The 12,017-nt window shown below is 34.6% G+C and overlaps 1 protein-coding gene across 1 annotated transcript; it reads right to left on the bottom strand.

The window, feature by feature from the left end:
- Window positions 1-9,836: 9,836 nt before the first annotated feature.
- On the bottom strand, window positions 9,837-11,588 carry LOC107845935 (phenolic glucoside malonyltransferase 1). The gene has a single exon (XM_016690447.2). It carries the CDS (start codon window positions 11,398-11,400, stop codon window positions 10,036-10,038), a length of 1,365 nt encoding a protein of 454 aa, XP_016545933.2. The 5' UTR covers window positions 11,401-11,588; the 3' UTR covers window positions 9,837-10,035.
- Window positions 11,589-12,017: the final 429 nt, after the last annotated feature.

The following is a 12,017-nucleotide window of genomic DNA, read 5'->3' as shown; positions in this document are numbered from 1 at the left end:
TGAGGTTTAATTTCTCTTTGCTTTTCTTCCTGCACCAGTAAAGTAAAGGCCTGGACAATAGAGGGAAGAGGATTCATCATGAGAATGCTCCCCCTAATTACTATGTAAATCTCATTTAATCCCATCAAAAACTGAACAAGACGTCTATCTTTATCAGCCTTGAGCATGAACTTCTTGGATCCACAGGTGCAGACACAAGTACAATCATGTTTGTAAATGAGATTATTCAGCTCTTCCCAAAGCTTCTTCAATTTGGTGTAATATCCAGTAACATAAAGAGTGCCTTGACTTAGATCATTAATCTCCTACTAAATTTGGTAAAGTTTAGCACCATTCGTCTGGTCATACCTATTAGATAACTTTGACCATAACTCAAGCGAATCACACACATATTTGACACTATATATAATCTACTTCGATAACGAGTTTAAAATCCATGATGTTACCATATCATCACATCGTTCCCATTGGTGATACAAAGAAGAGTGCTGAGGAGGTTTCTTACATTCACCATTGATAAAACCAAACTTGTTCTTAACAGATAAAGTACGCAAAATATCTCATTTCCAGGATCTATAACCAAATCCATCAAACTGGAAAGGAACTAATAAAACCCTGATTCCATCAGAAGGATGGATATAAAGAGGACTACTCACATCAATCGTGGCTGTATTTGTATTTCCTTGGTTTACTGGTGTGTCTGTAGCAGTAGTTGTATCCACCATAGTCGAAGAAACTCAAAACAACACGTGAATTGTGAAAACAACAAGTAATCAAACCACAATCTCAATGCAAAATCGGTCAATATAACGAAGTAAAGAGAATGATCGTAGCAATACACCACAAAATAGGAAAACGCAATGAGAGATCGAAAATCACGCAGTCAATGAGAAATAAAAAAAGGGATGAAAACGAAAAGTAGCGATAACCTGTCTCTGATACCATGTCAAGGTCCAAAAGATCACATGGTTGGATCTTGGAATGCTCACAACGATAGAGTTTCATATAAATCCATGGAAACCTTTACAGAGAAAACAAAGAGAAAAAGAAGAGGAAAGTGGAAACTACACAATTTTTATTAAACTGGACAAAAAAGGCAAAATAGAATATATAGAGTATTTATAACTGACTGACTACTTAGATAACAGTTGGATGCTATAATTACCTAACTGTGCAAGTGGCTAATTAAGTTACAGTACACCTAATGAAATTAGTAATACATCTTAATAGATTGTCTTATCAAAATATATGGAGCCATGAAATGGTGGTTGGTTCTGAATTTTGATGACTCAAAAGAGTAGCTTCATACCTAACGCGATTGGTCCTTTTCTTTGACTCTTTTAAATTTCGGAGACAGATTTATGCTTTAAAGTTTATGAATTTTTATACCAACTTTAAGTTAATACTAGTCTCTTTATTCGGACATACATGTCATTATTTTTCTAATTTGATTTTTACATTTACTTGTTGTTTTGAACAAATCAAGAAAAGATAAAAAAAAATTTTATATTTTACCGTTAATTTTAATTACTTATTATCTAAATTGTTTTTCAAAACCAATTAATTGCTACCTCCGTGCATCTTTACTTGTGCACTATACTAAAAATAAATATCCTTGGCATTGCATTTCCTAATAGATTAAATTTATTATATTCAAAGGATAATATGATAAAATTGTTGGGTTCAAAGTATATGAAAAAGTGTGAATAAAAAATAGAGGAGAAATGGTGGAGAGAAGGGAGACACCAATTTAGAAAGTGTACTCCCAAATTGAAAAGTTCATACTTTCTTCCACATTGGTGGAAGAAGAGAACTTGTGAGTGCTTAAAATAAGGAACACTTACTCCACATGGTAAGTCAGGCAAGAAATAAGAGATGCGTCGTGCCGTCGTCATGATCGATCGATAAAATCTATTTTTTTGAACAAAATTTATTCGACAGAAATTTAATCCGAAGGAAAAGTAAAAACGCAGTAAATTTTTCTGCGTTTTGATCCTCCAGTTATATGCATGCATGGCACTATTTCGAACTAATGCTTCTGAGAAATGCACTGTTTCGAACTGATGCTTTTGAAGGATGCAATCCTTCAACGAAATGACACAATGATTCACGAAATGGCCTGCCTATTTAGAAAAGATGCAATCTTTGATGAACAGACATGATTTTTCAAGAAAGGTCACACCTTTTAAGTGAACCATTGCCACTTTTCAGAAGAGGCATATGAAGGCTATATAAAACTGCTTTCATCCACAGGTTTAGATACAAAATTTTTCTGAAATAAAAACTCTCTTCTTGTCATAAAAATATTCTGTGTGATCAATCCAACTGTTGAGTAAGTTTGTAGAATTCGACAATTTGAGGTACCACTACTGTTCAGATTGTAGGCCATTTTATCCTAGGAGGAAGATTTCATAACCTCGGGTACAGTGAGAGAAATTATTCCTTAAGGACACTCCGTGAAGTCGGGGGACTTGGCCTTAAATTCTGTTTCATCTATTTTCTAAAATCTAACACACTTCTTGGATAGATTATTAAGTAATATTGTGTTGAAGGTGTTAAAGAACTTCAATGATGTTCTTGTTTATACATGAACTATTGTTGAAGTTGGTGTTGCAATTATACAGATTCTTGTACCCGCTACTACATAAAATAACAATCTTAAGGAATAACTTGCAGAATCTGTATTGTTTATTTTTTTAGATTAAAGCTTTAAGCTTTCTACTCCATTTGAACTTAACTAGTGATTCAAAGACATAAAATCTTCATCACAAGTTAAAGATCACTCGGTTGACGATTGGAAGTCATAAAAACTTCATCGTTAACTAGAAACAAGAAGAAGAGTTTAAAGTTGCTTAACTTTATAAGTAGTATTCTGAAAATACTAAATTTTATTGTCTTGTGGTGACAGAAAAAATGACTAACGAAAGTCAAATGCAAGATGCAGCTACGACTGTGGGGGCAACTAGTATTGCCTCAAAAAGTAGAGCAAATGCTCCGCAACCAATGGCACCTGCGGAGAAGCCCAGAAAATTTATGGGCAATGACTTTAAGCGATGGTAACAGACAATGTTCTTATACCTCACAACACTATGTCTTCAAAGGTTCACTAGTGAAGATGCTCCTGAGGTGCTCGAGGGAACCTCGGACAAAGAGTGTTTCATAATTATAGAGGCTTGGAAACACTCGGACTTCCTTTGCAGGAATTATATCTTGAGTGGTCTCCAAGTTGACCTCTATATTATTTACAGTGGAACTAAGACATCGAAGGAAATATGGGAGGCACTAGAACGAAAATACAAGGCAGATGATGCGGGAATTAAAAAATTCTTTGTTGCAAGGTTCCTGGACTTTATAATGATAGATAGCAAATCGGTTGTCTCTCAAGTACAAGAATTGCAAGTAATCATCCACGATCTCCTAGAGGAAGGTATATCTTTGAAAAATACCTTAGTTGAACAAATTGAAAATGTTCTTAGTACTCACATAAACTGTTTTGTAGGTTTGATTGTGAATGATGTATTTCAAGTAGCAGCGATCATTGAGAAGCTAACACCTATGTGGAAAGACTTCAAAAACTATTTGAAGCATAAACGCAAGGAGATGACTATCGAAGATCTTATTGTCCGATTGTGTATTGAAGAGGATAATAAGGCTGTCGAGAGAAGGTCAAAAGGAAATTCTATAACTAATGGAGCACATATTGTAGAAGATGACCAAAAAATTCTTAGAAAAAGAAGATAGTTGAACAAGGAAGCAATCAACCCAAGAAGAAATTCAAGGGAAAGTGCTTCAACTGTGGCAAGATTGGCCATAAGTTCACAGATTGTCGTGCCCCTAAGAAAGGCAAGAAAAAGGACCAAGAAAATATGATTAAGTCCAACAAAGAATGTGATGATCTGTGTTCTATGTTTTCAAAATGCCACTCGCCATGTTTGTGCCAATAAAGAGTTGTTTTCGTCACCCACTCCAGCTCAAGTAGAAGAAATGATCTACATGGCTAACTCCGCTACGGCTAAGGTAGAAGGAACAGGAAAAGTGGACTTGAAAATGACTTCAGGAAAGGTCTTGACACTTAACAATATCTTGTACGTTCCGGAATTATGTAGGAACTTGATTTCTATTTCACTTCTAGACAAGAACGGATTCAAATGTGTAACCATTTCTGAAAAAATTATAATTAGCAAAGGAGAAGTGTATGTAGGAAATGGCTATCTCACCGAGGGCCTTTATAAGATGAATGTAATGAATGTTGAAATCAATAAAAATTCAAATTCTTCTTACTTGCTTAAGTTTTATAATTTTTGGCATGAACGTTTAGGCCATGTTAATTACAAAACGTTACGAAAATTGATTAACTTAGAGGTTTTACCAAACTTTGAGTGCAATAAATCAAAGTGTCAAACGTGTGTGGAATCAAAGTATGCAAAGCATCCTTATAAGTCTGTTGAAAGGAATTCCAATCCCTTAGACTTAATACACACTGACATTTGTGATATGATGTCAACACCATCACGTGGTGGGAGAAAGTATTTCATAACTTTTATTGATGATTGCACAAGATATTGTTACATCTACTTGCTAAATAGTAAGGATAAAGTAATAGATGCGTTTAGGCAATACAAAACTGAAGTAGAAAATTAGTTAGAGAAAAAGATAAAAATGATAAGAAGTGATAGGGACGGAGAATATAAACCTCCCTTTGCCGAAATATGTGAAGAGAATAGAATCATCCATCAAACTACGGCCTCGTATTCACCTCAATCTAATGGAATTGCAAAAAGGAAAAATCAAACTTTGAAAGAAATGATGAATGTCTTACTTATAAGTTCTGGTTTACCACAAAACTTGTGGGGGGAGGCTATCCTTACAGTCAGTCAAAAACTCAATAGAGTTTCCCATAGTAAGACACAATCAATTCCTTATAAAAAATGGAAAGGAAGGAAACCTAACTTGAAATATTTCAAAGTATGGGGGTGTCTAGCAAAGGTCCAAGTTCCAATGCCTAAAAGGGTTAAGATCGGACCTAAGATGGTGGACTGTGTGTTCATAGAATATGCTAAAAGCATTAAAGCATGTCGGTTTTTAGTTAATAAATTCGAACATCCGGATATAAATAAAAATATGATAATTGAATCAGATAATGCTGAATTCTTTAAAAACATTTACCCATATAAAACTAGACATGAACAGTCTAGTGAAGGATCTAAACGACCTCAAGATGAGCCAAGTGAGAATGTACATAATGAAAAGAATCCAAGACGTAGTACACGTCAAAGAACTTCTACTACGTTTGGATCATATTTTGTAATATTTTTCTTAGAAAATGAGCCTCAAACATTTAAAGAAGCGATGTCGTCGTCAGACTCATTATTTTGGAAAGAGGCAGTCAATAGTGAGATTGATTCACTAGACTGTTCCGATACTATTGGTTGATCTTCCTCCAGGAAGTAAGCCTTTAGGTTCTAAATGGATCTTCAATAGGAAAATGAAAGCGGATGGTACTATTGACAAATACAAGGTAAGACTTGTAGTAAAAGGCTTTAAGCAAAAAGAAGGCCTTGATTACTTTGATACATACTCGCCAGTAATAAGGATAACATCGATTCAAATGTTAATTGCCTTGGCGGCAGTATATGGTCTTGAAATTCATCAAATGGATATGAAAACCACATTCCTAAATGGAGAATTGGAGGAAGAAATTTACATGGAATAACCTGAGGGTTTTGTGGTTCCAGGAAAGGAGAATAAGGTGTGTAAACTTATTAAGTCATTGTATGGACTAAAGTAAGCACCTAAATAATGATATGTGAAGTTTGACCAAACCATGTTGGCAAATGGGTTCAAGATTAATGAATGTGATAAATGTGTTTATATTAAAGACACTCCGAATCACCAAGTCATTGTTTGTTTATATGTGGATAATATGTTGATCATCAATAGAGGCATTTCTGACATAAATGCAACAAAATGAATACTCGAGAGCAAGTTTTATATCAAAGACCTTGGAGTTGCGGATGTGATCTTAGGTATGAGAATCCATAGAACTCCACAAGGGTTGGCATTGTCACAATCTCATTATATCAAAAAGGTATTTGACAAATTTAAGTATATGGAATTCGGTATTGCCAAGACTCTATTGGATGTGAGCTTTGCACTTCAAAAGAATAAAGGTGAAAATGACTCACAAATGGAATACGCAAGAGTATTCGGATATTTAATGTATATAATGAATTGTACACGACTAGACATAGCATGCACTATTAGTAAGTTGAGTCGGTACACAAGTAATCCCAACAAAACTCATTTGATGGCAATGAAAAGAGTTTTAGGATATCTAAAATACACTTAAGACTATGCCTGGCATTATAATAAATATCCCGCGGTACTTGAAGGATATAGTAATGTAAATTGGATCACTGGATAACGAAGTAAAATCTATGAGTAGATATGTATTTACTATCGGTGGAGGTGCAGTCTCTTGGAAATCGTCCAAACAGATATGTTTTGCTCGATCTACAATGGAATCTGAATTTATCTCATTAGATAAAGCCGGTGAAGAAGCAGAATGGCTCCAAAATTTCTTGGAAGACATACCTTATTGGCACAAACCAGTGGCATCAATATGTATACACTGTGATAGCCAAGCGACAATAGATAGGGAAGGAAACATAATGTACAACGGTAAATCTCATCACATACGACAGAGACATAATACCGTTAGAGAACTTCTCTCTAGTGGAATTATCACTGTTGACTATGTTAAGTCAAAACATAATGTGTCGAATCCACTTACAAAAGACCTATCTAGAGAAGGAGTGGAAAGGACATCCAAGAGAATGGGTTTAAGGCCTAGGACAAGTCAGCATAGTGGTAACTCTACCTAGAAGACTGGAGATCCCAAGAGCTAGGTTCAAGGAGATCAAACAAAGTTGTGTCTGAAAAGTTCAACATTATCAATTACCCAACCCATTCTCATGATGTAGACAATGTTTAGTAAACAAGGATAAGACTTAAGGTGAAAAATCTTTTAATGATTATCTAAATTTGGCAGATTTGACCAAATAGTTTAATCTATAGGATTAAACGTATAGAAATCACCTATGTGAGGACGAAGTGGAAGCCACTTCAAGAAGAATGTTAGTAAAGGCCTATTCTCTAAGCTCTCATGAAATCGGGACGTGTTCATGGTTGAAAAGAACAAAACTGTGAGAACCATAAATGGTAAAAGGTTGGTTGTGTGACATGTGTTGTCTAGGTGTACACTAAAGATCGACGATTTAAAGATATCAAATCTGCTGATTGACAGAGTGAATCCGATGCATGTTCACTACGGAAAGTTCAAACGGAAACCCACTTATCCAGATGTAATCAGTCTTTGCTTGATGATCATATACTTATCTATAAAATTTTTACGAAAAATAGTCATTTTCCATTCATGTGGGGGATTGTTGGGTTCAAAGTATATAAAAAAAGTGTGAATGAAAAATGGAGAAAAAATAGTGGAGAGAAGAGAGAGACCAATTTAGAAAGTGTACTCCCAAATTGGAAAGTTCACTCTTTCTCCCATATTGGTGGAAGAAGAGAGCTTGTGAGTGTTTTAAATAAGGAACACTTACTCTACATGGTAAGTGAGGCAAGAAATAAAAGATGCCTCGCGCCGTCGTCGTCATCGCTCGCTCGGCTCGGCTTCGGCTTCGGATTTGGATTTGGATTTGGATAATGATCGATGAGATTTATCTTATTGGACAAAATTTATTCAACAGAAATTTAATCCGAAGGGAAAGTAAAAATGCAGTAAATTTTTCTGTGTTTTGATCCTCCAGTTATATGCATGCATAGCACTGTTTCGAACTGATGCTTCAGAAGGATGTAATCCTTCAACGAAATGACACACTGATTCATGAAATGGTCTGCTTGTTCAGAAAAGATGCAATCTTTGGACGAACAGACATAATTTTTCAATAAAGGTCACACCTTTTAAGTGAACCATTGCTACTTTTCAGAAGAGGCATATGAAGGCTATATAAACCTGCTTTCATCCACAGGTTTAGACACGAAATTTTTTTGAACTAAAAAATCTCTTGTTGTCTTAAAAATATTCTGTGTGATCAATCAAACTGTTGAGTGAGTTCGTAGAATCCGATAATTTGAGGTACCGCTATTGTTCGAATTGTAGGTCATTTTCTCCTGGGAGGAAGATTTCATAACCTCAGGTACAGTGAGGAAAATTATTCCTTAAGGACACTCCGTGAAGTCGGGGGACTTGGCCTTAAATTCTGTTTCATCTATTTTCTGAAATCTAACATACTTCTTGGATAGATTATTAAGTAATCTTGTGTTGAAGGTGTTAAAGAACTTCAAAGGTGTTCCTGTTTATACATAAACTATTGTTGAAGTTGGCGTTGCAATTATACAGATTCTTATATCCGAAACTACATAAAATAACAAAAATTACCTTGTCATTTACTATTTTTAATCTGTGTGTCAGTAGCGGACAACTATTGATGGATAAAGGGAGTATTAAATATCAATTAATATGAATAGTACAATAAAATCATTGTACCAATTATTATTTTACTAATAAATGTATCAAGTCTTGAGTTTATAATTAAATATTTATAAAAAGATTTACCAATAGATTTAGTAATAGGAATACATATATATATTTAGAGTAAATTGTTGAGCTCAAAAGAATTCAAAAGTGATGTCTCAATCCGCCCTGGGAAATGTGTATACATACTGTTGTCTCAATGCACTATTGATAGGCATATGTGGCTGATTTTGAATTATGCCCTACCAGAGGCACATCCAAAACGTGTGTGAATTAGAAATTTAGTCCAAAAGCACATCAATCCTAAATCAACCACCACATATTTCGTATATTTCTATAAAGTTGGATCTGGAAAGAATAAAATATATGTAATTCATATCATTATCTCAAATAAAATAGAGATTGTTTCCGATGGACTTCCGGCTCAGGATAAATAACAATATAACAGAAGAAAAAATAAAAACAAACAACGAAAATGATATCACATCGCTAGATAATAAAAGAAATAAGACACCCATAAACTAATACTATAAACTAGCTATTCAAAATTATAGACATCACCAAAACACCACGAACAAGAGTCTACAAGAAACTACAGGCACAACTATAAACAAAACACTTTTCCCTATTATTACAGACATACTCCTATACCCTGTGTGAATAAAATTCGAAAGCAAATTAAAAATAAAATTGGTCCACAATATGAAAGCTATTGAAATAAAAAAAAAGAAGAAGAAAAAATAGAAGTTAGTCATTGCACAAGACTGTGAAATACACTTCTTTACTTAATTATGATCTATTAATTTAAAATTTCACTTGTATAACACATATTGTGATTCGATATGAAGAGTATGACACAATTTATATTTATTATGTAACAAATGAGCCTCAATGTATAGTGTGTTTTTGGTTCTCTCTTGACGGGTCAATGTTTTTATAAGCTAGTGATACAGTGACATACAATGCTATTGCTTAAATTTTTATACAATGCTATTGCTTACATTTTTTAATTATTTAGAAGAGTAAAATTAAAATTTATATTCGCTTTTGACATTTTAAAAATATATGTGATAATTCAACTTATTCCTAGCCATTGATTTAAGATCGATCAAGGGGTTTATGTGAAGGGAGTATTTATTTTTCAAATCCAAAATGTTAAAGAGGATAAAGTGAGTTTTTTAAATGACAAATTTGATTGAATGATTTTATGCTAGAAAGAACTAATAGGATAAAATGCAAAGCACAAAAAGTATCAATGAGGGTGGGAAAAAAAGCCTCACTCTAATGTAGAAAGAACCAATATAAAGCAGTTGCATAATAATAAAGTCTTGGATGACATAAAAATACACCAAATACCGGCTTGAAAAAGGATTCTTATTTGGACTAGTATTACAATTTACAGCTACAATTTAAAGTATTTCATCTAGGACACAAGAGGTTAGACTTCATGTCTATTTTCTTGGTAATTAATAAAATCAGGCTTGCTATAGAAAAGTGAGACCGTGGGTGAATATAGCAGCAAAAGCATTCATTCGGGTTTTAGACAAAGATAAACCAACCTCTAAATCTCCATCAAAGTCCTTAGATTTATTAAGAGACATCGATATTCCATCACCACTGTCAAGAGAAATGACTTCTAACTTCGCAGCCCTTCCCCATCCAAAATCAGCAGCATATAAGTCATGTTTTGGCAATCCAGCAATTGAAAGCATTCGGTTCTCATATATGGTGTTTAATTCTTTAAACCAGCTACCATTCAGAATCCATTCCTCATCCTTCATTCTTTTCTGAATGGATCCTCTAATTATTTCCACAGCAATTGTAAAGCCTTCCTTTCCCGCTAAGTCAACATGTCTTGTTCTTGCAACGTACCCCACTAGGCAATTCCCAAAATAAGATTGAGGAAGTGGTGGATTGAATCGCGCTCTGCAATCTACTTCACATCCGAAGAATTCCGTTAAATTATCATCTATGATATCTTCTTTGATCGCGCCCTCTGATTTTATCAAGCAAGTCCATAAATAAGCACATGTTATGGTGAAAGATGTTACAGGATTTAGAGTATTTCGTCGTCTTGATGATATTAAATTCTTGAGTTTCTCGATATCATCTCGCCTTATAGTAAATGTACTTCGAACTTTGTGCTCATGAAGAGTCACAATGTCACGCATCTCTAGATTACGTTTCTTCATTTCTTTCCATATGGTCATGCCTTGTCCATATGGGTCTTTGATTACAGACCTATCATAAAATGGAATAAATGCTTTCGATAAGAATTGTTCATGTCCACCGAATTTGTGGAGTTCAGCCCACGCCCTAATGAACCCTACTATGGTAGCTCCATCGCCAGCAACGTGATGATTAGTGAAACCAATGGATACACCAAAATTCGGAAAAAGTGTCACTTGAATGGCTAAGATAGGGGCTAATTGGACCCCCGGTGCATCCTTAGGTTCAGCCAACTGAGGAACAAAGTGATAAAAATCCGTAGCACTACGGGGATGGTCACCAATGAGATAATTGAAATCCATATCAGTCTCAGAAAAAGTAATTGACACAGAATCTCCTGTCACATAACGTAACTCAGGATATCCGTTTGAATTTATTGGACAAGCAACATTGCCAGCTAAGGGTATATAGTGTTTGACAGCAAGGGAGAGTGAATCTTTAAGAGGAGGAATAATGTTTTCGATGAAATTGGGTTTGGTTATAGGGAGCTTGTAGAATAGTATCTGCCGTACACGGTGGAAGTCTAACCACATATGATCAAAATAGGTGAGTGGGAGTGTCAGCTCATCAACACCACCAGGAGGTGGTGCAACTTGACATTGCTCAATCACAGAAGCCATGTTAATTAAAACGTTTGGTTAAGAAATACACAACATATATAGAATAATATTGGCTTATCAACATATATATGGAGCCATTAAACTGTTACCTCTGATCAAGAGTCATTTCATACATAACATGATTGGCCCGTTTTTGTCTCCGTCTCCAAAATGTAATCAGACAGATAGATTCATGAGTTACAATTTATAGGTTTCTATATCAACTTTAAGTTAATACTATAATTATATATATCAATAATTTCATTACACGTATACATATTTCTAGAGTTCAGATAAACGTTATTGAAGTCATGTAAATCCATAAGTGGACGTCTCAGTACGCCCTAGGCATATGTGGCAGTAAATGTGTATGGTTGTAACTGGCGCCTTTTGTCCTAATTTGAAATGTTGTCTCGATGCATTATTCAAAGGCATGTGTGACTTATTTTGGATTATGGCCTACCAAAGACACATCAAAAACTACACATGTTTGAATTAGAAATCAAATTCTAGAGAATTTTAGAGATCTTTAGAAAATTTAGTCTAAATAGATCTATTTTGAAAATTGATTTAAGAGTCAAAATCAATATTTTCAAAAGGCATTTTCAAGACGAGTCTCAAGGCGATCTTGGGTGGAG

Source organism: Capsicum annuum, chromosome 10 (assembly GCF_002878395.1).
Source record: "Capsicum annuum cultivar UCD-10X-F1 chromosome 10, UCD10Xv1.1, whole genome shotgun sequence".
NCBI classification, from domain to species: Eukaryota; Viridiplantae; Streptophyta; class Magnoliopsida; order Solanales; family Solanaceae; genus Capsicum; species Capsicum annuum.
Note: the sequence above shows the minus strand (reverse complement) of the source record. Positions and strands in the feature narration are given on the sequence as shown.